This window comes from Pollicipes pollicipes, unplaced genomic scaffold (assembly GCF_011947565.3).
Source record: "Pollicipes pollicipes isolate AB1234 unplaced genomic scaffold, Ppol_2.1 Scaffold_6138;HRSCAF=7277_pilon_pilon_pilon, whole genome shotgun sequence".
Taxonomy (NCBI): domain Eukaryota; kingdom Metazoa; phylum Arthropoda; class Thecostraca; order Pollicipedomorpha; family Pollicipedidae; genus Pollicipes; species Pollicipes pollicipes.
In genome coordinates this window covers 18,638,098-18,662,966 of record NW_023596818.1, presented here as the reverse complement: position 1 = coordinate 18,662,966, position 24,869 = coordinate 18,638,098, and the positions used below count along the sequence as shown (strand labels likewise).

The 24,869-nt window shown below is 60.1% G+C and overlaps 2 protein-coding genes across 2 annotated transcripts in view; one reads left to right on the top strand and one right to left on the bottom strand.

The window, feature by feature from the left end:
• Grasp65 (Golgi reassembly-stacking protein 2) overlaps positions 1–24,869 on the bottom strand; it is a 45,243-nt gene that overhangs the window by 17,052 nt on the left and 3,322 nt on the right. Inside the window, exons 2-3 of the mRNA XM_037228869.1 lie at positions 4,637–4,717; positions 3,033–3,236 (exon numbers count right to left, since the gene is read on the bottom strand). Of these exons, the coding sequence (XP_037084764.1) occupies positions 3,033–3,236; positions 4,637–4,717 (285 nt within the window). The remainder of the gene's footprint in view (positions 1–3,032; positions 3,237–4,636; positions 4,718–24,869) is intronic.
• On the top strand, positions 17,322–19,307 carry cmpy (crimpy). The gene has a single exon (XM_037228755.1). It carries the CDS (start codon positions 17,598–17,600, stop codon positions 17,874–17,876), a length of 279 nt encoding a protein of 92 aa, XP_037084650.1. The 5' UTR covers positions 17,322–17,597; the 3' UTR covers positions 17,877–19,307.

Genomic DNA, 24,869 nt, shown 5'->3' with positions numbered 1-24,869 from the left:
TTGGTTTGGGCTTACCCTAGAAATTGATTATTTTGAATAAATTAAGCTGGATGAAATCCTTGCAAGGTCTTAAACTAACAGCGATACACCACAAAGCGAACGACCAGTAACCTGGTCCCATGGAAAACCAACCTATACTTACGTCTTTCTGTTAATATTGACCTAGAAAGCGTTTAGCATGACTATTTCCACTTTCAAATTATGGCCATAATAATGGGAACTCCAAATTAACCATGACATTTGAAACATTCCTTTCAGCATCTGAGTCCTTGTTATCAAGATTCTATTTCCTACTACCAAGATTCTATTTTTAACGCTGGACCCTGAGCTCTACTTCAATCCTGCAAATCCAAAGCCGCACCTCTGACAGGGATGCTCTGCGGCTGCTCAGGTACAATGAACTTCATGGGGCCGGCATGGGAGGATGGGAAGCAGTTGAATCGTACCCACATCTGAACGGATTTTTCTCCTGAACACTAAAAGTATTTTTTCGTGCATCAGGCAATGAGAACCAACAAGTCAGCAACTACTGTTAAACCCCGTCTTTCGAGCTGTTTAACTTTGGTTCAGGCTTGTACTTGTTGGAGGTGCTAGAAACTAACCTGAAAGGGCATGAGCTTTCTCGACCACATTTCAGATGAACGCGCCTTTCAGCCCCCCCCCCCCCCCCCCTCCCCAGCCCGGAATGTAACTATGACCTTGCTGAAGGTTCGGAATAGCGGTAACACAGTATCGGAAGTTTTAACGTCCAGGTAGCGTGCCCGCCTAACGGGCCTAATCTCTCCCAGGCTTCAGCCTGTAACCAGGCGGTTTAACAGCATAAGAAGCGCTCTTAAGACAGTTAGATGGAAAGTAGAGCAAGCAGCTTTTCAATGCTTGTGAGATAGGTATTAATGCAAGGCTCGCTTAAGGGCGTAAAGACACGTACTTGGAAAAGATAAACATAGCACAACTTAGTTGATAAGCAAAACTAGTTGAGGCAGTTGTTGATAACGAAACATAAAAAAGCAAGGTAAGGACAATTTTCCAAGAGAGGCAAACGGCACTTCATACCCGCAGTGCACCCTTTGTGATGGCAACCGACCGCGGAGCCGGTCACACGGGGAGAACTCATAAAGGCACGCAGCGCGCACCACGCGGCCCCGGCTCCCTGCAGTGCTCGTCTCTCCTGCCAGGATGAGAGGCTGGGCGAGGTCATGCCATCTCAGCGGCTGAGTGCGTCGAAACGCCCCACACGCACGCGCACCATGCGACGCACGACCGTCTCGCGGCCCAGCTATCTCCTCGCACTGTCCCGCAGGCCCTCCGCCATGCGGAAGACGTGCCCGCCCGCTCGCGGCCGCCTGCCTGCACCAGCGGCCGGAGGTCGGAGGGGGCTGGGGGATCCAGGGAGTGGTAGGGCAATGAACTAGTTTGCGGTCAGGTAAAGTCGGTCGCCTCCAACAGCTGCCGCAACAGATCTCGTGCCTATTGGACGCCTCGATTCAGCGGCCTCCGATGGCGATTTCTTGGCACCCGCCCGCGGTTAGCATCCGGACCCTGTAGTTGAAGAGCTGATGCACCAGGGCGACACCCCTTCCACGCACTTCTCCTCCCTGCTGCGGTTTCCCTGCTGTGCCGCACCATCATGTGCATTTAGCAGGTCTTACCAGCGATTGACTTGTCATATTGCCGTTAGATCTTGAGGAGTCACTACACCTAGGAGGTTTCAAAAATATAAATAAGCAATCCACCACGTACAAACTGAACATACGACTTACAAAGGCACATAAGCCGCAATAAAACACAATGCCAGGGACGGACCACTTTGTTCCATAACGCACTGCGCTCTACTCAGCTCTACTCGGCACTGTGCGCATAGAATTCATGCAAGGTCGCGCTTTACAGGGCAAACTTCACCAAGTCAGGAGTGAGCAGTCGTTCAGCCACTGCTGGAGCCGGAACGAGGAAACCCACACCCGTTCGCTCCACTTCGCAGCTAACCCACTCACGTCACCACCAAACCGCAGACCCGGGTCCTCCAGATAGTTCCCCGAGCGTTCGCACCGTGATGGCACGAAATGTCGTTCAAAGCGCAGTGTGGCGTTGGCACCGCGTGTTGCGGCCCGCGGACAGTGCGCGCTGCCGGCTCGGGTCGGGCCGGCCCCGGTGCCGGTGCCCGTGGCGCCTCACGCAGTCGGCACACGCCGCGCCAGATGAACCGAGCGGCGGCGCGGCCGACGGTGACAGGCGAGCTCGGAAAGTCCTCAGCGGCGCAGCGTCTCTGACTCGTCCTCTGCGGCGCGGCCGACGGTGACAAGCGAGCTCGGAAAGTCCTCAGCGGCGCAACGTCTCTGACTCGTCCTCAGCGGCGCGGCCGACGGTGACAGGCGAGCTCGGAAAGTCCTCAGCGGCGCAGCGTCTCTGATTCGTCCTCAGCGGCGCAGCGTCTCTGACTCGTCCTCAGCGGCGCAGCGTCTCTGACTCGTCCTCAGCGGCGCAGCGTCTCTGACTCGCCCATAACATCGCAGCGTCTCTGACTCTTCCTCAGCGGCGCAGCGTCTCTGACTCGCCCTCAGCGGCGCTGCGTCTCTGACTCGCCCACAGCGGCGTTCGTGGAAGGGCGCGGGTCGTCAGAAGGGCGGCCGCCGCCGGGCCACCCACTTGCAAGTCACGGCGCCACAACGTCCGCGAGACAGCTTATTGGCCGTCCCGCTGTTTACAGCCGGAGCAGGCCGGACTGCCAGAGCACCACGGCGACACATAATGGCAGCGCGGCGTCCATCACGCTTCGCCAGAATATGGCGCGTGCCCACTCCCCCCCCCCCCCCTCCCTTCGTCACAGCCCTACGGAACTCCGGTCCATAACCATAGCCTGGCCACAGCTGCCCTGCCCCAAAGCAGCCCGGTTACGTGCAACAGGCCTTTCCTGCGACCCATCCCGGGTCTTCCCTCCCCAACTCCCCACAAACGTTCAGCGCGCCCACCGGCACCCAGAAACGCTCTGGAGACCAGCGTGACCTCGCAAAGCGCCGGCCAGCGCGCTCACTCACCAGCACGTGCCAGACGTTCTCGTTGGCGCCCTCGAACGAGCAGAAACGGATGCTGACACCGAGGAGGCCCTGGCCGCCCCACACGCTTGACGGCACGATCTTGACCTCCCGCACACGCTGCGTCTTACTGCTGTACACCATCATCTTGGTCTCCTTCTCCACGTGCTGCGTCAGCAGCTTCTTCAGCGTGTCATCGTCCACGTCCTGTGGGGAGCAGGGGCGTGGGGTGGGGGCTGGGCTGAACGTCACCGGGCAAGCTGCAGCCCAAACGCATCAGATGGTGAGGTGTCCCGTTAATGCGTCTTAGCCCGTAACGGCCAGAACTTCGGCTGGCCGTGAGCAGGGAATCCACGCTGACATTAACACAGCCACGCTGACATTAACACAGCCGGATGTCGAACCCGACTGACACTGAACGGCGTTCCGCATATCAGTCTTTAAGAGGATAAGGCGTGGTGCATCTCACGACGACTAGCCATAGTGGATGAAGTAAGTCATTTCGTACATGTTCTTGCTCAGACGGATCTACCACCTAACGACGTGGTGAAGAACGGCGGGCCACATGGACCGCCTACGACGAACGGTGCGCACCGATTACTCAGATCGCTCAACTTAACAAGCTACCATAATAACAACGTTCCAAGTGATTCATATGGCTCGGATGACCACACGAATTCCTTGGATCGATGCAATTACGAGGGGCATTGTGATTGATGATTGCTTGATATATGACAAGCCCGGTCACACCGACCTGCTTATTGCCGGTCGTAATGTCGAAGACCAATACTGAGGAAAACATAAAAACGGGTACGAATTTCCCGCGTCGACCACGGAAGGCGGCTGACGGCGCAAACGCGTCCCTTTTCCTGTTATTTTTCCCCGTCTCTACCCAATCAGACGATGACGAGTGCCAAGAATTCGTGATTTTCGCTCGTCCCGCTCTCCTATTCTCGCAACTACAGTCATCAATAAAGACGTCATGCTACCGAGCCATCTGTCATCTGTAAAGTACGCTGGGTCGGGACAAATCAGTCAAGCATGGTTGCAGTTGAAACGAGCAGAACGTAAACTGGTAAGACCAACTGAAAGACACAGACAAACGGCTTGGAGAAACGCAAGCCAATTCGGATCCGACTATTGTCCATGTCGTACGGCCTGCCCACCGGAAAGCACTTCGCACCCAGCCGAGCCTGACAAACGCTTCTCGAAAGGGACGTGTGAAGCAGGAAACTAGCGTCACTCTCGCGCCGTTTGTTCTGGCCGTTCGCACGCCCACTCCCCGCGGCCAAACCCGTCTGAATCAGACGGAATTCGTCGGCGCACGCGGGGGAAAGCCCAGGTTTGCGCCACTTAGCGCGGCTGCCGCCGGCACGTCGCCGCATCCGGTGCAGCGAGCCTCGGCGCACTTCCCCCGCCGGTGCGGCGCGCCTCGGCAACCCCCCCTCTCCCCCCCCCCCCACCCGTGCGAAGTGCCTCGGCGCACCTCCCCGCCGGTGCGGCGTGCCTCGGCGCACCTCCCAAGCCTGTGCGGTGTGTCTCGGCGCACCTACCCCCGCCGGTGCGGCGTGCCTCGGCACACCTCCCCGTCGGCGGGCGTCACTCACCAGCCGCGTGTTCTCGATGGCCAGGATGAAGTCGAAGAACGCCTCCAAGCCGGCCCGCTGGCCGGGCGAGTTGTCCTGTACCTGCCGGCAGAGGCGGAGCAGTCAGCGACGGCGTGAGGGCGTGCACGCGCCGAGGTGCGGGCGGAGGGCGGGGGGCCAGGCACGCGCCAGTCAGCCACAGACGCCGTCACGCAACGGGAGGCGACGCGTCAGTGCAGCCCGACCGTGGGCGGCAGATCGACACTGCAGCCAGCAGCGGAAACAAGCGTGTCAAATATAGCGCCCGTGCCCTGACACAGAACGGATGTGAGCAGCCTTCCATCGACGCCAGCTCGGCCAGCATACCACAAGCCAGCGGCGGCCGGCCGGCGGCGGTTCCGCGGGCCGGCCGCCGCGCCACGGTGCGAACCAGCGCCGGAGTCGGCGAGCGGAGGGCGCCGCGCCCGGCCGGCGACACCGCCCCTCCATTGTCGAGTTCGCCGAACGCGGCGGTAGGCGGCGCCGGTACAAAGGTGCCGCGCCGGCCGCCGGACTTTACGGGCGTCCGGCGTCACGAGACCGGCCCGACGCGACGGCAAACAGCCGGTCGCCCTCTGGCGCGGCCGCGGCCGCTGGCGGCGCAGTGCGGCGGCGCATCGGAGGCGGAGAGGGCGGCGTCCGCTGGGTCGGTTAGGCGCTTGGGACGTGGTCTCCGGTCCTGAGCACAGCCTGGTTGGGGCCCGATTACGATTCATAAGAAGCGACGAAGGGACGCGCCGGATGGGCATTGCTTCCAGTACACCCCGCCTATTTCGTTGTTTTTTTCTGACATTCTTACATCATTTGCCTGATTACGAGCACTTTTACTGCACTAAATACAAGTGTCAAGTTAAAACAAAATCTCTTAAGTTGTCTCATGCATGTTTTGCATTTGCTGAGAAACGTAATCTTCTCGTAGCAGTGCTCACCATCTCTTAGTTTCCTCCGTAAATGACCGTCTTTGAATTCCATGTGTTCAATAAAGTTACTGGACCTGAGCATTTCGTCACATTGAGCTGGAGTACTAGTCTACGGACGTGCTAGAGCGCTACATCTCACAACGGAAAACCCAGCCGCAGCATCGCAACATGGCCACCTTCACCGATCGTCCATCCCAGCGACCCAAACCGCGAGCTCACCGCGGCCTGGCAGCGTTCGTCTCCGGCCGAGCCGTCGGCTGCGTCCTCGGACGCACCGGCCCGGAGCGTCGCGCGAGACCGAAACTGGTCTCCCCCGGCGCTGCGGGCCCGCCGCACCAGCGACCGAGTTCGCCGCCGCCGCCGCCGTTGCCCCCTATCTCCGGCACCGTTGCCACCGCCGTCGCCGACCAGCCCACCGCGGAGCGCCCGCCGAAGATGTCTGTCGCCAGAGAGCGGCGCCGCCGTGTCCCGCTGATACAAGCTGGCACGGGTTCGCATCGCCACAACGCTAGGTGTCAACAGCGTGACCTCAACGGTCCTGTGGAGAAGCCGAGCGGGGGACGATCCGGTTCACCGGACCGCCAAGCTGACTTCGGTGAGAAAAGCCGGCGCCAGAGCGCGATTGTGTGCAGCACGAGCGGCGACATGGCGCAGCGGCACGTGCGTCTATGCGGCGTTGTTGACGCACCTCCAACGTCGCCCATCTCACATCAGCGCAGCCCGCCGCCCAGGAGCCGCCACAGGCCCGATGCGCGGCGTGTGCGGCGCCGTCCGCGGCGGCGGCGGCGGTGACAACTCCAGCCAGCCCGCGCTGCGAGCCGGCCCAGGTGGGCGGAGGGTGGGGACGAGGGACCGGCTAAGAGCGCCGCCCGGGGAGGGGGAGGGCAGGGTTACGCTGGCCGGCAGAGCGGCGCCTGTGCCACCGGCGCCGCGCGGTAACGTCAGACCGCTGCCCTCGTGTGTGGCGTGCAGGGAGCGATTACGACACGACACTTGTCGCCAGCAATGGTTACGGGTCGTAAGTGCGGAGTCTGCCAGCTCGCGCAGCCGGTGCGCAACGGAGACCGCAAGCCATCAGCAACTCGGGGACGGAAAGTGCAGCTGCCTGACAGCGGGGTGGCCGTCCGCAGGGTACTAACCGGCAGTGCGAAACTGTGCGACTTAGACCGGTGGGTGACCTGAAGCTGGCCATTAGCATGCAAACCGGAAGGCGGCTGTCCGAACGAGCGCTCAGGTGCCACGACCCATTGGGAAGCCGAGACGACAACTCAATTGGCTCGGCCATTCAAACCAAGACGATTGCGCTGTGTCGGCGGCTGAAGACACGCTACGCCTCACGCTAAGCCAGCCGAGCGCAGTTCCGTGAGACGCCCGCCGCTGCCAAACACCAGCGTGTCTTCGGTCGATTCGGCGCGCCCCTGAGGCGCCCGTTGATCGGGCACCAGTGGGGGACAGCAGCGACACCGGTGGCCGAACGCGGGGACCGTTAGGGGGCCCGGTGGGCTGCACGGACCTCGGACGGGTGCGCTCGGAGCCAACGAACCTCCCACACGCGATGTCACTCCAAAATGGCGGCGCCGCCGGTTTTTAGCTGAGTCAGCATGACGAAAAGCGACAGCCACTAAAATCATATCAACACATTGCGTGGATCAAAACCACAGGAATTCAAAACAGGAGGCCTGCAAAAATACACAAAAAACGACCCTTTCCTCACATTGTCTTCTAAAACAAACTATCCAGTAAACAAAACATCCAGAATGAGGGGGGTCGGGGGTCCCTCCTGGTGGGAGTTGTCCCCCACTCCCAGAATCATGCGTACTGGTGGCTCGCCTTCCCGACGTCAGCCCTGCTGGAGATTGCCTCGTGCCGGCCTCTAAAGGCAGCAGCAGGGCGGATGAGCTCGCCTTCCCGACGTTGCCCTGCTGGAGATCGCCTCGTGCCGGCCTCTAGGGCAGCGGATGGGCTGCTCCCGACGTCTGCCCCGCTGGAGATCGCCTCGTGCCGGCCTCTAGAGGCAGCAGCAGGGCGGATGGGCTCGCCTTCCCGACGTCTGCCCCGCTGGAGATCGCCTCGTGCCGGCCTCTAGAGGCAGCAGCAGGGCGGATGTAGCCTGGCAAACACGGCTCCAGACTCGGGCGGAAACGGCCCTGGCGTTCGTCTCCCAGAGCACACCACACATATGCCACTTGCAACTGACATCGAGTCCCCGGTTGACCTGACGAACGGTGCATCTGCACATGGCCATGCACCAGCGCACAGCTGCATGTCAATACCGACGAAGGCAAGGGTCGCTCGGGGCATAACGTCATCGTGATGACCTACAGAGAGCATTCAGTGACCTTTCGCTACCCATTCAGTCCCCGCACCCCGAGATCTACCAGGCCACGCTCACTTGGCAAACACTGATAAGAAACGCCATCCAAATGTGACAGACGACATGCACACTACCAGGCTGGAATGCGCGGCAAAACTTATTCGCCAAGTTGTCAGCCCAAATCGGCTTACACAAGCCGGCCAGACACAAATCGGAAACGACGCATAATGCCCACTCAAGACCTGATGTACTTCCACCAGACATCATTTACCGAGAAGCTACGCCCACTTAACGCAAACATAATCCAACAGCGTTACTAACTGTTTACTGTCAAAAGATAAAAGAGGGATGTGAAATGCCTCACAGCCCAGAATCCACGTCACGGAAAGCTGTGTTAAGCCAGTGCAGCGGAATGACATTGAACTGACCGAGAACGCCCATCCAGTCAGGCTCTGGCATCATCATTACGACTACATCTATACTTCACTCGGGTTGCCGTTCAGAAACCATCCTTCGGCGGTAACAGACGCTCTGTTTGCGTCCGATGCGGCGGTAACCTACCGCATCGGATCGCCACATGACGCAACTCATCTCAGCCCGAAACCTAAGGAGCGCTGCCATGTTCCAGACCCGCACACGCCAGAAACAACCACGACGACAGCCGACCACATAGCTGCGGTGTCATGCCGGAGCGTAGACTACGCGGGCGTGGGCACGGGGGCGGGGGCGGGGGCGGGGCGGGGGCGGGGGCGGGGGAGAGACCAGCCCTGAATGTGGGCATGTGCTGCACTGAGCCTGCGACGCACCGGACGCGCCTCAGAACACAGGGTCAGCAGGAACACAGGAACAGCGCCTCAGACCGCGCCTCCACAGAACACAGGGTCCATCCCCTCACCCGTTAAGAAGCAATACATCCGGACATGGAGGAGGCTTGAGCGAAGCGGGGCGACTGGGTGCGGCAGCACACGGCAGGATTGGCCGCGTGCCCGTTAAGCCATTCAACATGAAGGCAGGCCACATTCTCGGAGTACTGATGCAACAAGCAGTGCTTGCTGCCTGCTTTTAAGGAAGCACAGAAATCCACGCCAAACACAAACATGAAGCAGCTAAGCGCCACACTAAAAATGACGTCAACAGGCACCAGATGTCACGCCGCGCGGCGCAAGCGCGACCAGAATATCGCTTCATCGGCCACATTCGGCCGCCAACAAAAACCCAGCCGGGTCGCAGCGTACCGGGAACGCCGGTGCCAGTTCACCTTGGCGCAGTGACCGCCGGACGGTGTATTATCGCCGGCGCCGCCGCGATGTGCTGCCGACTGGTAACTCAGGGAGGCACGGACCGGCGGCGAGCGGATCTGGCCGGCCCAGAGCAGGCGGGAGCGAGGCAGCCAACCAGCTGTCCTGGACCACACGACAGGAACGGGGGCGGCACCCAGCTGTCCTGGGTCAGACGACAGGAACGGGGGCGGCACCCAGCTGTCCTGGGTCAGAAGCGGCAAGAACGGGAGCGGACGGGGAGAGGGCTGCTTCATTTTCGGTGAGCTGGTGGGCCGGCTTCACGGGTGACAGCCACCGGGAACGGGAGTCAGGGGCGACACAGTCACCGGGCACAGGGGTCAAAAGACGACAAAGCCATCGGGAGGGGGGGTCGAGGGGGACGACACAGCCATCGGGAACGGAGTCAAGGGGGACACAGTCACCGGGCGCAGGGGTCAAGAGAAGACAGCCAACGGGCATGGGGGTCAAGGGGTGACACAGTCACGAGGCACAGCGGTCGAGGGGCGACACAGCCAACGGGAACGGGAGTCAAGGGGCGACACAGTCACCGGGCACAGGGATCAAGGGGCGACACAGTCACCGCGCATAAGGGTCAAGAGGCGACACAGCCACCGGAAGCGGGAGTCAAGGGGCGACACAGTCACCGGGCACGGGGGTCAAGGGGCGACACAGTCACCGGGCACGGGGGTCAAGGGGCGACACAGTCACCGGGCACGGGGGTCAAGGGGCGCGCAGGGCTGCTGACCGGCTATGACCGGGCGCGCACCAGCACTGAATGTGGATGGCATGCTCTTTTGGTCTGCATGTTGGGTTGCATGACGGAACAGCAATAGAGCTGTCATGACCCCGTATATACGTGCAATGTCCTTTCAGTCGAGAAAAGAGGGTCTCATCAGTGGGATCGACAGAGACCCCGATGGTAAAAACACGGTAACAGATCGTAGTCTATGATTCGGGCACCGTGGAGTGAATCGAGCACTGAAGGCTTATGAGGGCGCAAGTGCGCCCTATGGGTACCACATCGACGGAAAGTCGCAAAGAACAAGACAAACTATGCCCTTAAACACGAACTGAGCCAAAGAACCGTCAGCGGGTGCCAAAGGCCCCGACCAGCACCACCTCCTGCAGCCTCCTGGGTGGCCCATCGCCCACCTGTCGACCCCCCACCTCGCATCTCGACCGGAGCAGGCGGCGGCGCCGGCCGGGCCGCACTGCAGAAGTCACGTGCAGGTGCCCAAAGCAGCTTCGCGGAATTTCCGAGCCCGCCCCGCGGAAAAGCCGGCTGGCCGGGCGCACCGTGCCGCCGGCCCGATCTCGGCACGCGTCAATGGTGACGGCAACCGTGACTGGGCCCGAGACCAGACGCGGTCACCGTGACCTGGCGACGAGCGCGCGGGGAACGAGCTCTCGCCGATGCCAGCCGCGTCGCCCATCACGATCCCACCAGCCAGATTCTGCTCACTGGTCCCTGGGCTGGTCCGCGACCTTCTGCGATCCCCCGAGCCGCGCCGGCCGCAATGCCTTACCGACCTATATGCAATCGTGCCCGGCGGCGCAGTGCCGGCTCCGCGGCGGTAGCGGCCCAGTTGTTTTTCGCTCGCACCCGCAGCCGGCCTGCCAGCGATCCCGAGGCTGGAATTCCCAGACGCGGTCACCTGGGGCCCAGCTGCCACCTGAGAGATGGCCGTGCCACGTCCGCTCTTGCCCAACGCGCGCCGCCGGCGGCCGGCCACCCAGCCCGGCGGCCGGGGGAGCCGCCGTCGCCCGCCCGCCGCCGCCTCCACCTCAGCCCGCCGCTGCCGGGAACGGCGGCTGGGAAGCACGCGTACCGCACGCGCCGGCAGCGGACGCGCGGCCTTGTGCTGCGGCCGCTCGGCCAGCATCTGAGCGATTCTGGGACACGCCGCTATCGGGGAGAGCGGCAGGGGAGGGGAAGGGGGGGGGGGGGGGGGGGGGGGGGTGGGGAGGTAACGGACGCCCGGCTGTGTTTGCTGTGTGACGCGGCGTTGTTGTCGTGTGCGGAGAGTCAGGCGGCCGTGTCGTTAATCTACTCAACTAGCCATTAATTCAGCGACAAATAATTCTCCAAGCAATGATTCACCACTAAATAATCCACTTATGTTGCTTCTATCCACTTAATCGCTTCTAAAAATCGACAATTATATCTCACTCATCGTGTGGATGTCCCCAGGGTCGTTCATGCACGGTGTTCGTCCGAGTGACGTCACACAGCATAGCTCGGAGGCGACGTCATCATTGACCACCTGGCTCTTCTCTACAAGAGCTGACATGATCACGTCCTGGCGGTTTGCCACCGGGGCACATGAATCAGCGGTCATCATCGTCAGCGGTAAGCGCAACATGATTGCGGCCATCAGCGCTGTTAAACGAGACTGTCTCATCCATCCGACGCGGATTTACCCCTATATGCAGTTGCACTGTGTGGTTCCGATTGACCAACGGCAATGCAAGACGATAAAATGCCAATCAAAGTGCGGAATCACACGGGCTGTCCGCGGCCACATGACCGGGAAGGCCTAACTAACCATACGAGGCTCAGACCAACACCGACTTCAAGTGCGCCCCACGGATACCGAGGCCTGCTCGGACACTGCCGCCTCCCGTCGGCAACCACCAGCCCTGCTCTGCGCGCGGCCTGGAGACCCCAACCGCCGGCCGCCCGCCCGTCGCCGCCCCCGCCGTCAGCGGCACACCGCAGGGGGGCGCGCGGAAGCCACGCACCGCGTGCTGCGTGCCCGCCGACCGGCCCGGCCCTCCCACTCACGGCTCAGCGCCGGCGGCCCGATCCGGATGCCGCTGGCGACCGGCGAGTCCCGTGACCGGGCGACGTCACCCGCTAACCTCGGCGCCCCAGTCACGTCGTCTGAGGTGGTGGCCGCGGCGGGGGCGGGGCGGGGGCGAGGAGGGGGGGGGGGGGGGAGGCCGTGCAGGGACGCTGCCCGCCGGACGGAAGTGGTGACAACGGGGGCGGCGCGCGCATGACCGATGCAGGTCGGGGTTAGCGGGTCAGCGGCGCCCCGGTGGTCTCCGGCATCCGGCGTGATAAGGCAGGACGTCAGAGGATGGGGGCGCCCGCGTCGCTGGGGCCTGCAAGGGCGGCGCGTGGACGTCAGCGGCTGGGGTAAGCGCCCTACCGATACATGCAGCCGGAATGAGGACTTCTAACCCACTGTGAACGACAACATAGCAAAGGCGCCCCAGCCGGAAACATTGGCGAACATCGGTGGGGAGGGCGTGGGCGTGGGCAGGCAAGATTGCGCCAGAAAGTCAATCATCGCGCAATGAAACTCACCATGCAAAGACGCGGCCTAACACATCTAACGGCGTTGTTTCCGCATAGGGAGCACATGAAGGCACATTTGATATGCGACTTACAAAAACGCACCGATACGCAGATGGTACGAAATAGAATGGCCCAATGCGTCATACACGCCTGCTTCATGCGCCAGCACGCTGGTGGGTGTGTGCAAGATGCATCAGACGGGGCCGCTCCAAAGGTCACGGTCCTCGCATCAGGAGCCGCAAAGCAGGGCACTTCCTCTGCAGTGCCAGCCCCATTGGGCGCGGAAGCGCGGCCGCAGCGCTGCGGGCGGCATGGCACGGCCGACCTCGACCTTGACGCGTGCATACGAGGCGGACGTCCTCACCATTACCGGCCAGCACGTCCATCACCAGCCTGACACATCTCTGGGTCGGTGGCTAGTGTTCAGTTGCTGGGTCACCGGCCGGCGGGCCGTCACTACCACGGACACGCCATGGGTGGTGCGGCGCTGCGTCCGGCCGAACCGAGTCAGACGGCTCGCCTGGCTACAACAGACATCAGCAGCTGACGGGTCAGCCAGCCAACCAGTCGACGTCATAGGGGTGACGTCAGGAACGCAGACCGAATAGCTACCCCGGTGGCACCATGGGAGGCCGGAAGAGGTCGCCTCGGTCGCACAGGAGCCATGGCGCTGGATGGGTCTCTTGTTGGCGGGGGCGCTTCTCTAACGCTGAAGCTGAAGCTGAAACATGCTGTTTCAAGCACGCTGAAGCCAGCTGAAGCCAATGACGCCTCAGATTATATCACATCGCGTCGCGTCACGGATGCTGCCCGTATGGCTGAGCACTGTGGGCAAAACGTAATATTTCTGCACCGTCGGCAAAATACATCGCCACAATCGATACCGGAAACACTCTGGAGCTGGCTTTTCCGCTGCCGTCGTCCATTCAGTTCGCGCCGCCACGGCACGCAAGGAGGCCCCGGGCCCGTACCCCGTCACGGAGCGCCGGAATGCGGCCGGCGAGGCCACCGTACGGCCGCCCACCCAAAAAGGCCTGCCGACGCCGGCCGTCCAACCGCTCTTCGCAACAGGCCGTTTTTCTGGCACTGGCACTCTATTGTGATAGGGAGGCGGGGGGAGGGGGGAGGGGGGGAGGGCGGGAATCCCAACCGCACGCTGGGCAGCCGGCCGGCGGCCGGGCCGCTGTGCGTGGGGGCGCTGAGGCCTGTCGGCGGGGGAGTCGGCGCCGTCGCACCACCACGCACAGGGTCACGTCACCGCAAGGAATGTCAGCGCCTCCGAGCGGGGATACGGGATACGTGCGGACGCTGGGGGGAATCAAGTGTTCGCACACTACCGAATATCCTGTAAGTGCACTCATCTAGAGTATATGGCTATCGGAGAGCCATCGCGATGTGTATATCCAGACACATGAGGGAAAAAGTGTCCCGCAAACCACGGCACGGAACTGCTGACATTTTCAGTTGCTTGCGCATGAAATTCCCGAAGGAAATGGCCATGACTCAACCCCTTATCAGGTGACTTATCAGTTGACCTTAAAATCCAAAGAATAAAAGAGGAGACCAGTCATAACACGTCCTATGCGTCACGGACCAGCCCAGCCCACCGCAGCCAGCGGATAGAGGGCGACACCAGGTCCGGAGACCTGACCCATACAACCGACAGACTGCGGGCTGAAGGTCCCGTGCTATGGAGGGATGCCACGCCTGGAGACCTGACCCATACAGCCGACAGACTGCAGACTGAAGGCCCCGTGCTAAAGAGGGATGCCACGCCTGGAGACCTGACCCATACAACCGACAGACTGCGGGCTGAAGGTCCCGTGCTATGGAGGGATGCCACGCCTGGAGACCTGACCCATACAACCGACAGACTGCGGGCTGAAGGTCCCGTGCTATGGAGGGATGCCACGAATGGAGACCTGACCCATACAACCGACGGACTGCGGGCTGAAGGTCCCGTGCTATGGAGGAGTGCCACGCCTGGAGACCTGACCCACACAACCGACAGACTGCAGACTGAAGGTCCCGTGCTATGGAGGGATGCCACGCCTGGAGACCTGACCCATACAACCGACAGACTGCGGGTTAAAGGTCCCGTGCTATGGAGGAGTGCCACGCCTGGAGACCTGACCGATACAACCGACAGACTGCGGGCTGAAGGTCCCGTGCTATGGAGGGATGCCACGCCTGGAGACCTGACCCACACAACCGACAGACTGCAGACTGAAGGTCCCGTGCTATGGAGGGATGCCACGCCTGGAGACCTGACCCATACAACCGACAGACTGCAGACTGAAGGTCCCGTGCTATGGAGGGATGCCACGCCTGGAGACCTGATCCACACAACCGACAGACTGCAGACTGAAGGTCCCGTGCTATGGAGGGATGCCACGCCTGGAGACCTGACCCATACAACCGACAGACTGCAGACTGAAGGTCCCGTGCTATGGAGGGATGCCACGCCTGGAGACCTGATCCACACAACCGACAGACTGCGGGCTGAAGGTCCCGGCCGCAGAGTGTCGTCAGGCCAGGAGACCGGACAAAACAAAAAAGCTGACAGACTTCAGACTCACGGTCCTCGACCCGATGACAGCACACAAACACGACGCTCGCAGAACCTGTGTCAGGCTTATCGCACCAGATGTGGCCATCAAAGCATGGATCAGGGTTCCGTAGCAACCACAATCTGGGTGATCGCACCAGAGCCCAAGTTAGCATGCAAATGAGCCTCCTAATCACGACTTTAATGCCTGCCTAGTGCGCGGGACGACACACCACCACCGAGGCGCAGTGGACGATACGTGATCCGTGGGTGCTGACACGGGAACCCCCTTGATCCATTCGTGGGCCCCATGAATCCTCTGGGTGCTGACCCGGGAACTCCCTGCGATCCCCACAATGCAAGCTGACTGATAAATCATACGAGTCCTTCCTTGAACTGCAGCTAATCGAACAACATCGCCGACGACACCAGACAAGGACCAGTCGACGAATGCCAAAAAAAAAAAACAGCCGCTCGCACGCGCAGAAACGACCAGCTTAGCGGGCGAGAAAACAACACTGAGCGCGCCGGGGCTGCCCGGGGGGCTCGAGAGCTCACGACGAACATGAGAGCGGAAGCGGGATGAGTCTGTCGCCACACGTCAGTGACCGATTCCCCGCGCTGTGTCCCACCCGGGCGTCAGTGACCGATTCCCCGCGCTGTGTCCCACCAGTGCGTCAGTGCCCGATTCCCCGCACTGTGTCCCGCCCGGGCATCAGTGCCCGACTCTCCGTGCTATGTCCCGCCCGGGCATCAGTGCCCGATCCTCTGCGCTGTGTCCTGCCCCGGCATCGGTGCCCGACTCTCCGTGCTATGTCCCCCCCCGGGCATCAGTGCCCGATCCTCTGCGCTGTGTCCTGCCCCGGCATCGGTGCCCGATTCCCCGTACTGTGTCCCGCCCCGGCATCGGTGCCCGATTCCCCGCGCTGTGTCCCACCCGGGCGTCAGTGCCCGATTCTCTGAGCTGTGTCTCGTCCGGGCATCAGTGCCCGATTCCCCGCGCTGTGTCCCGTCCGGGATTCAGCGCCAGATTCCCGCGGTGTGTCCCGCCCGGACATCAGTGCTCGACTCTCCGGGCTATGTCCCGTCCGGACACGCCCCGGCGCGTCAACCAGTGGGAGTGGCCGCTGACTGTGGGACGGGCCGACGGCGACGAAGGGCCCGTCCGGGGGCCAGCCGGCGGAGAGACCGGTACGTGGCCGCGCCCACACGTGACGCCGCTGGACACGGGTCTTACCCGATCAGTGCCGGTACAACGCTTAAGGTCCTTCGGGTCCGTCATTGGGGTGCCAGCTCAGACGAGCTGTGGATGCTGTGCATGGATCAGACTGGTAGCCGGAACACCATCGGGCAGGGGGGCTCATAACCCCGACCAGTGTGGCTCAGTCTCGCTCTATTGAGGTCAATCACTTGTAGATCGGGGTGGGGGTGGGGAGCGACGGGCTATGCAGGGAAGTAACCAAGGGGGAGGGGGACAAGAGCAACGATCCTCTCCACTGAACCAATATGTCTTTACCCTAAATACTGGGTAATTTCGCAAGAGTTCGGTCCGAGTTCGCAGGACTTCAGATAAAATGAAATATTTAACCACCCACTAAGGAAAACTCTGGTTTTTGGTTGGAGTTCAAATACTTCCCAACGCCATGAAAAGAAAACCAGCGCTAGTACAAATCACATGGCCTCTTCCCCAGGACATGCCCAGACAAAACACGCCAGGTTCGTCACGGGAGGATGGCAAGATCCCAAAAACGACCGCGTCAACTGTGACATACGTCGCAATAGTACCACATGACAGGATCGCCTCAAATCGAGGAGAAAAGCCGTGCGCACATGAGTTTCGGAGCAAGCGGCTCCACCCGTGGCATCTGATCGTGCAACGGAGCACCCGGAGCCGAGCAGCTCCAGCAGGCACCGAGACCTTCACCCCACCGCGGCCGACGGGGCTACACGGAACCGTCCGTGTCACGCACCGTGTCGGGATTCCCCGGACTGTGTGTCACCTCACGCCGGCGCGTCACCGGGACGCCTGGGACGAACGACGGCCGCCACAGGTCAGCCCTGGGTCACCGCGTGCGGGGCGCGCCGGCCGCGGCCGCGCCGGCGCCGGCGGTCGGGTTTGCCCGCGTCACGTGCCCACGGCTAACCTCTGACCCTGCGCCGCGCGGTTGTACACGCCAGGAACCCGCCGTAAATGCCGTCCGTGACGTCACCGGCGGCGCGCGCGCTGATTGGTGCAGAGCTGGCGCGGCGGCGCGCTATATAGGTCCGCCGTCGCCGGTGTCGGCACAGCAGACTGCGAGTGTTGCGCCGCCGGGCGACAGCAGCGGCTGAGAGTGACGTCAGCGGCAGGCACGTGACCACGACAGCACGTGATCGCCCGCCATCCACCCCTAGCGTGAAAGCCGGTGCCCTGCAAAACTTTGCCTGGAAGCGACCAGCGCCGCCGCCGGAAGCCCACGCCGTCGTCGTCGCCGCTCGACTGCGACACAGCTCCCCGGACCGGAGGACAGCCAGCCAGCCAGCCAGCGCGCGGAGGGCTACACACCGAGCCCGCGCCGAGTCCGCCGCCAGCGCGCCATGAGCGTCGTAGCCGTGTGGTGCCTGCTGGCGGTGCTCGCCGCGGCGGCGCCGTCGCCCTCGTCCGCCATGCCGCACTGCAGCTGCACATACAAGAGCTGCCAGCCGGAGCTGCGCGTGTTCGAGTGTCCGTTCGGCGAGGGCCGCGACCCGTGCGACTGCTGCCGCGTGTGCCTCAAGGGGCCCGGCGAGGCGTGCAGCCCGTTCGACGTGGCGTGCGGGCGGGGCTTCTACTGCGAGCCGGTCTCGGGCCGCTGCCGCTCCGTCACCCGGACGTGACCGCGCCGGAGGCGGCGACAGCGGGCACGTCGCGGCGGCGGCGCGGCGACGGTCACCGCCGCCGCGAGAGAGGCGCGCCGCCTGCCGTCACGCCCACCGACAGAGAAGAGCCGGCCGGCGACGAGGCCGTGACCCATGTGTGACCTCCGGCCTCTCAGGGCCACACCGCCGAAGATGGACTTGTCCCCCCCCCCGGTGAGGGCGGAGGGGGAGGGGGGCAAGTGGCCACAGACGGACTCTTCGCCTGGAATGACGACCAGGCATCCGACAGGCGGCCGCCACGGCTGGACCGGGCAAGTCTCAAGTCCTCGGAGGAGGGCCAAGAGTCCGATACGCGGCCGCCGCGGCTGGACCGGCCGGCCCGGGTCCGTCTCAGGTCCTATGAGGAGGGCCAGGCGTTTGACATGCAGCCATCGCGGCTAGCCCGGCCGGCCCGGGCCAGTCTCAGGTCTCGCGGAGGGGCAGTGTGCTCCGCGCGCTGCTTGAGGTCCCGGCCGAGCCGAGCGACGTTGGACCCGGCCCTCGCCTACCGTCGGGCCGCGCCGACACAGAATATAACGTGTACGACGTCATTTGTGACGTCATGAGCAGAGAGCACGGCGGCGCACGTGTGATCTGATTCTGCCAAAGAGCCCAGTATTCGTCCGCGATAGGGTGATGTGCGCCAAAAGTGTATTCGTGTGTGGAATTGCGCGGCTTGCGAGCCGGCCAATACAGCTACCAGTACAAACCGCCCGTCTCTGTGCCGCCGGCCGGGGCGCATCACTCCTGGTTTCACAAGTGAGACACTGGCCCATCCCGTCAGGTAACGCTGACAGATGAGCCGAGCGAGCTCGACAATTTGTGCGCCGCTGCCCCATCGGCGCCCAAAACAGCGACGATGTCCGACAGACGGCGAAAGGGAAGGAGCTTGTGGGGACCGGACGGGAAAACACACGATACAATATCGTCGAATGGCCAGACCAGCCTGGCGGAAACCCACAGCAGGAGAGAAGCAAAACTCTCAAAACGTGACCAGCCACGCACCGGCACCACCCTGGACGCTCGTGTGCCGGCTCAGAACGGCATGTTTGGGTGGTAACGGTAGCGGTGCCGGCTTTCAATATCCTCAACACAAGTCAACATTTTCTTCGCACCGGATTGTACGGCATTGTCAGCACACCGCTTGTCTCGAGCCGATGCGTGCTGATGTAGGTACTGCCAGCTGTCGGTGCTGTGCTACCGAACAGCCACAAACACAGGGAAACCCACCAGGTAAAACGAAGCCAACTGAAGACGGCTTTGCGGCGTGAGACGCAAGAGTGCCACTCGCCAAATCCGCACTTTTGTCTAGATATCATCGCAACCACAACAGCATGTAAGTCTATTGCCGCGCCGCAGCAGTCGTCCGCGAAGTCGTGCTTGAGGCGTACGTGACACGGGCACCTTGCCGCTTCCGTTTGGACCTTCGTCCTGGTCGCGCCCGCGACCTGACGACCGGCGCGAGCTTCCGAGAAGCGGCCGGTGGCGACCGACGGTCCGGATGGCCCCAGCCGCGTCTCCGGCGGCGGCGCTCGCCAGGCCGTGTCGCGCCGCCAGGAAAACGGTCACCCGGATAGCGAGAGCGCCGCAGCCTTCGGACCGCTATGTACGGATCTTCCCCGGCACGCAAGAGCACCGCAACACGTCGAAGACGTCGACTTGCTCGCTATGACCAAGGACACGCCGGGTGGCGCTGGTCGAGCGGTGCATGGGTTGGCACCAATGACTCGAGCAGTGCAGTCGGCGGTCAACACAACGAGCGCCGCTCTGACAAGGAATATTTTTGCTCCTGGTGTGGGTTTTGATGCTCCCTAATCACCACGGATCCCATCAAACCAGTGCCACAACACCAGTACCAGACACCTACCAGTAACAAGCCTGAACAGTTTAGTGAATTTCCACTCCAGTGGTTACCATGACTCACGAATTTTCCTCTCAAACAACCCCGCGAAACATCCACTTGGGGACAGCGTTCTGTAACCAGCTCGTTGCAACCCGGCACAATCCCAATCCTGCTGCATCACCGATGTCCGTCCAGAACAAATCACATTTACTTTATGATGCAAGAGCTGTCGCCAAGCATTCAGGACCTTGTCATATTCAGCGACAGCCAAGGCCGAACCGCAGTAAGCCAACACCACACCATCATCTGATTTACAATTCGTAAAAAAACAGCTGCAGCGTTGAGCGCGGGCCACCTGACCTTTGCGCTGTGTTAACAGCATGGGAAAGAGTAGGCCACTCCTGCCGTTAAGACGCGATCGGACCAGCTCACCGGTTGCTAAACTGGTACTGGTAATCTGCTGTCATCTGATCATCTGGCGGCGGCGGCCGATCCTCTGCGTCCTCCCACCGACCTAGTGAGTTCATAATGCGGGACATCACGCGGGCGGTTATCGCAGGCATTTCCCAATGCCATTTCCCTGATGTTCGTCATCTTGAGGTGAACGTTTTGTCAAAACAGGGGCCCGTGCCACCGCACCCAGGAACTAAGCCACTGGGCACGGCCAACAGCAAGTCCCAAGGCACAGGCCAATGCATTTTCGGGTGTTTTTCACTAACGGAACCTAGAGACTTCCTGCTCATGAATACGACATGCGCTGGACAGCCCTGCAATGCCATGACCAGGCATGTTTCGTGCGATTCTGACTTGCAAATGCTGGAGAGGGCTTCACACGTCAGATGCTTTACAAATCAGGGCTTAACCCGCTGGGCCCACGCTACGGCCATACCGTGGCTGACGATTATCGCGGCCAGTAATATCCGCGCTGTAAATAGTTGAGCGGATGAAGTGGGAAAGGACGAATATCCGAGAGTAATTCAACAAACTTTAAGTACAGAGCACACAGATAAGCCAGTCGTTAACATCACTGGGTACCTGGCATAACATACAGCACAATAATGCAAACATGACGCAAGCGTACATCGTGGAGTGTGAGCCATAATTAGCCGGTAATAATTATTTAATTCATGCCGCCTCCGCGGTCGGAGGACAAATGTTGGACCCATCATTCAGCGGCAATGGGTACGAGTCTTGAAGCCGGCGACCTGTTTGGCACGACTGATCGGAAAGGCCTGCTGTCAGCAAAGATTAATCCGAGCCGGGGGAGGGGGTGGGGGTGGGGGTGGGGGTGGGGGGGGGGGAGGGCAGCATTGCGCGACGTGTAAACACCCCCGCAGTCACATTTGGCGAAAGGGAATATTATCCGCTGCCGTAGGCGGCACAGTCCGGGTGTAATGTGTTCAGCATATACACCATAAGATTTGTTTGGCAGGCATTCTGAACCTAGGCCATCCATCAGAACCATTCGGAGCAAGCCAACAACAATCATGCTCCGCGTTGTTACTAATGCCTTTTATAGTTACTATTACTTTTATATCGCCACACATTGCCGCAATATATAACGATAGCCACGCACACCTCACCGTAAAGTGGTATATTCTGTTACGCTATTACTGATATCAAAATAGACCAGCGGTGTCACGTCCCTCTCGGCGATCAGACAAAACAGCGCAGTGTAAAGACGTGTACAAGTGACGCTTAGCGGAGACAAGCCACAGCTGGAGAGCACAGTCAGCGCTACCCGCCCCAACACATCGTCACGCCACTCGAGAGCACAGTCAGCGCTACCCGCCCGAACACATCGTCACGCCACTCGAGAGCAGTCAGCGCTACCCACCCGAACACATCGTCACGCCACTCGAGAGCACAGTCAGCACCCGCCCAAACACATCGTCACGCCACTCGAAAGCACAGTCAGCGCTACCCGCCCGAACACATCGTCACACCACTCGAGAGCACAGTCAGCGCCACCCGCCCGAACACATAGTCACGCCACTCGAGAGCACAGTCAGCGCTAACCGCCTGAACACATCGTCACGCCACTCGAGAGCACAGTCAGCACCTGCCCAAACACATCGTCACGCCACTCGAGAGCACAGTCAGCGCTACCCGCCCGAACACATCGTCACGCCACTCGAGAGCACAGTCAGGGCTACCCGCCCCAACACATAGTCACGCCACTCGAGAGCACAGTCAGGGCTACCCGCCCGAACACATCGTCACGCCACTCGAGAGCACAATCAGGGCTACCCGCCCGAACACATCGTCACGCCACTTGAGAGCACAGTCAGGGCTACCCGCCCGAACACATCGTCACGCCACTTGAGAGCACAGTCAGCGCTACCCGCCCGAACACATCGTCACGCCACTTGAGAGCACAGTCAGGGCTACCCGCCCGAACACATAGTCACGCCACTGGAGAGCACAGCCAGGGCTACCCGCCCGAACACATAGTCACGCCACTCGAGAGCACAGTCAGCGCTACCCGCCTGAACACATCGTCACGCCGCGAGCCGGTGTCCGAGGCGGCGAACCGGCGGCGTCAACTGCGCGTTGGAAGCCTTTATTTCACCCCGCTGTGTTCAGCATTGGACCGAGTATGTAAACGATTACACTGGTAGTGTTTCCCCAATTTTTATTGTCAAACAAAATGGTAGGTGGCAAAATTCGACAAAGGAAAGATTCAACCACATTACGGCGTACGAATGTGTAGACAGTTCACATAAGAGAGGTTCACGAAGCGACCGCATAACAAACATCCGCACTGCATGAACAGCGGGACTGGAGTAGTGTATACCTACATTACAAATAAAGAGCTGTCCTGACCTCAAGGCGAGGAAAGATACACCACAACAACGATGCAAATCCTAATTTAGACGATAGGAGCACATATCACTCACGCCATCTCACTAATTGGGTAGCTGCCGGTTTTGCGACCTTGGAACTTTTCAGTCACGGCCAATACCTGGCTCGGTTCTCGGGTTCTTCGAATTTAGGGGACACAACGACTCAAACTACGACCAGCGGAGACCCGTGACACCCTAGACCCCAACTTTTCGTTTTCCACCATAGATAACTTTGGACAGAAAGTTAAAACTCAGCATTCTGTGTTTTCACTGAACTCCGCCCCCCACATCACCCCCCCCCCCCTTCAAATTATTTTGCCTGTACCCGTGCAATACTCTTAAGACAAAACAACTTTAACAGCCATCACCAACGCCCTCTCTTTAGTCGGATTTCGTTTATTGCTGGACACCCGTCGAGTGATATCTAACCTTCAAACACGCAGAGGGCACCACCATAGACATGTGGCACGGTTGTGCAAGCGCAGCGCTGTCTGTTGAGCGTTAGTACAAATGTCATTAGTACAAATCAAGTCATTTCAACATCCCTTGCTTTCACAAAGAGCAGCCTTAAGTATTCGGTTGCCGTTTCCTGCCAATGCAGTGCAATACTACGCAATACAATCCAGCACGATATGGTACATGAATGCCGTCATGCGATATGGTCAAAGCTCTCCCCAAGACACTCTATGTCACCATCACGAACGATTAGTCAGGACAAGCTAATAGAGGTTTCTCCAGCCAGCGCATCCTCCATGCTTCACCATTTCATGGAGCATGGAGTCGGAACTCTACACCGGTCGTACCGCACAAGGCCGTTGCTCGGCCCCTCGCTCAGATTGAGCCCCGGTCTAACCAGCACCGGCCTGGCCTGTCCCCCGCGCCCCCTCACACGGGACAGGCTGCACCTCTCCGTGGTGATCCTATCCGGGGCGTGCCGGCGCGTCAGCAGCAGCGGCCACTTCGCCGTCCCTCCGTGCGGCTGAGCCGCGGCACGCCATGCTGAGTAACAGTGTGCTGGCTCATCTACTTCTCACCACGGCAACGTTGAATCCCAGAGCAAACTCCCCGAGAATGTCGCCAGCTCGCCGCGCGGACCAGCCAGGCTAGCGGCGTTTTTGAGTCTGCACCCATCCCTGCACTCCGTAATCGTATCACAATATAGTTTTTAACAGCCGGCAGTACAATCAATCATTCCCTTAATTTTTGATTTTACATTATTAGCACTGTGTTGCATTACAATGGTGGTGTAATACAATGCCCCGCCATATCCTACGCGAACGGGAACAGAGCCCAGCTTTCAGCGATCTTGGGGCAGCGAAGCCGGCTCAACGCAACTTAACTGAGAGAAGAACGAACAGCCCCACCGAGAGTATGAGTCCCAGGGGGCAACAGGTCGCCCGCACTCAGGCTCCACGCATGGATCCTTTCCTTTTCGGTGTGTTCAACCCACCACCCCACGGCATATGTCAACTGTGACCGCGCGACGGACGTAGCACCTGCCATCTCACGCGAATACTCGGGTCACGAATAGTGGACACAGCAGTCAATACCCCTGGTCAATGTTGGCTAGGAAACAGTGACTTAACCCCATTCGCTCTGCTGATGGCATCACAGACTATAAAATCAGATGATATAAATAATAATAATCATCATCACACACAGCAAAAAGTACCTCATACACTGTTTTGAGAGGAACTGGGCCCTTCCAAAGCTGATGACCATGTTAGCCAAGTTTTGCAACCTGCACTACATGAGAATGCCTCCTTTTGCTGCAGAAACCCTGCAAAATGGCAACAAAGCTATGCAAAGCCACATGTAAACATCATGGAGGGCAGAGCCATCAGGTACCAGTCAAAGCGACCCATTGGCTATGAGCAACCTGCTCTTTCAAGTCATATGTCCTATGATGGCAAAGTAAACCCAGTTGATTGAAACAGATCAAAACAACAAAACAAAAAAATTGACTGGCTGCCTGTAGAAAATGTAATAATTGCCTCACTTATTTCATTAATGACATCTAGGTGTGTGATGTTACAGGGAATGTTCCACATTAGTATATGGTTTTGAACTAAGATAGACATGTTAGAGATCACCCAGTGCACTTAACTTCCCTGTCCTTTTAAGACTGTGGATTTGGAGCTTGACAACCTCAAACATGTGCAGACTTTTATGCAGACTACTAAATGCATACTATTTCAAGTAGGTCAGCAAACCATCATAGAAATATTTCTCAGCCAGCCATGCATAATGCTACTGAACTAGTTCTCAGCCAGCCATGCATAA

What these genes read in the sequence shown, in the direction of transcription:
- cmpy (XM_037228755.1), top strand. Translation starts at nt 17,598, where the DNA reads ATGAGCGTCGTAGCCGTGTGGTGCCTGCTGGCGGTGCTCGCCGCGGCG.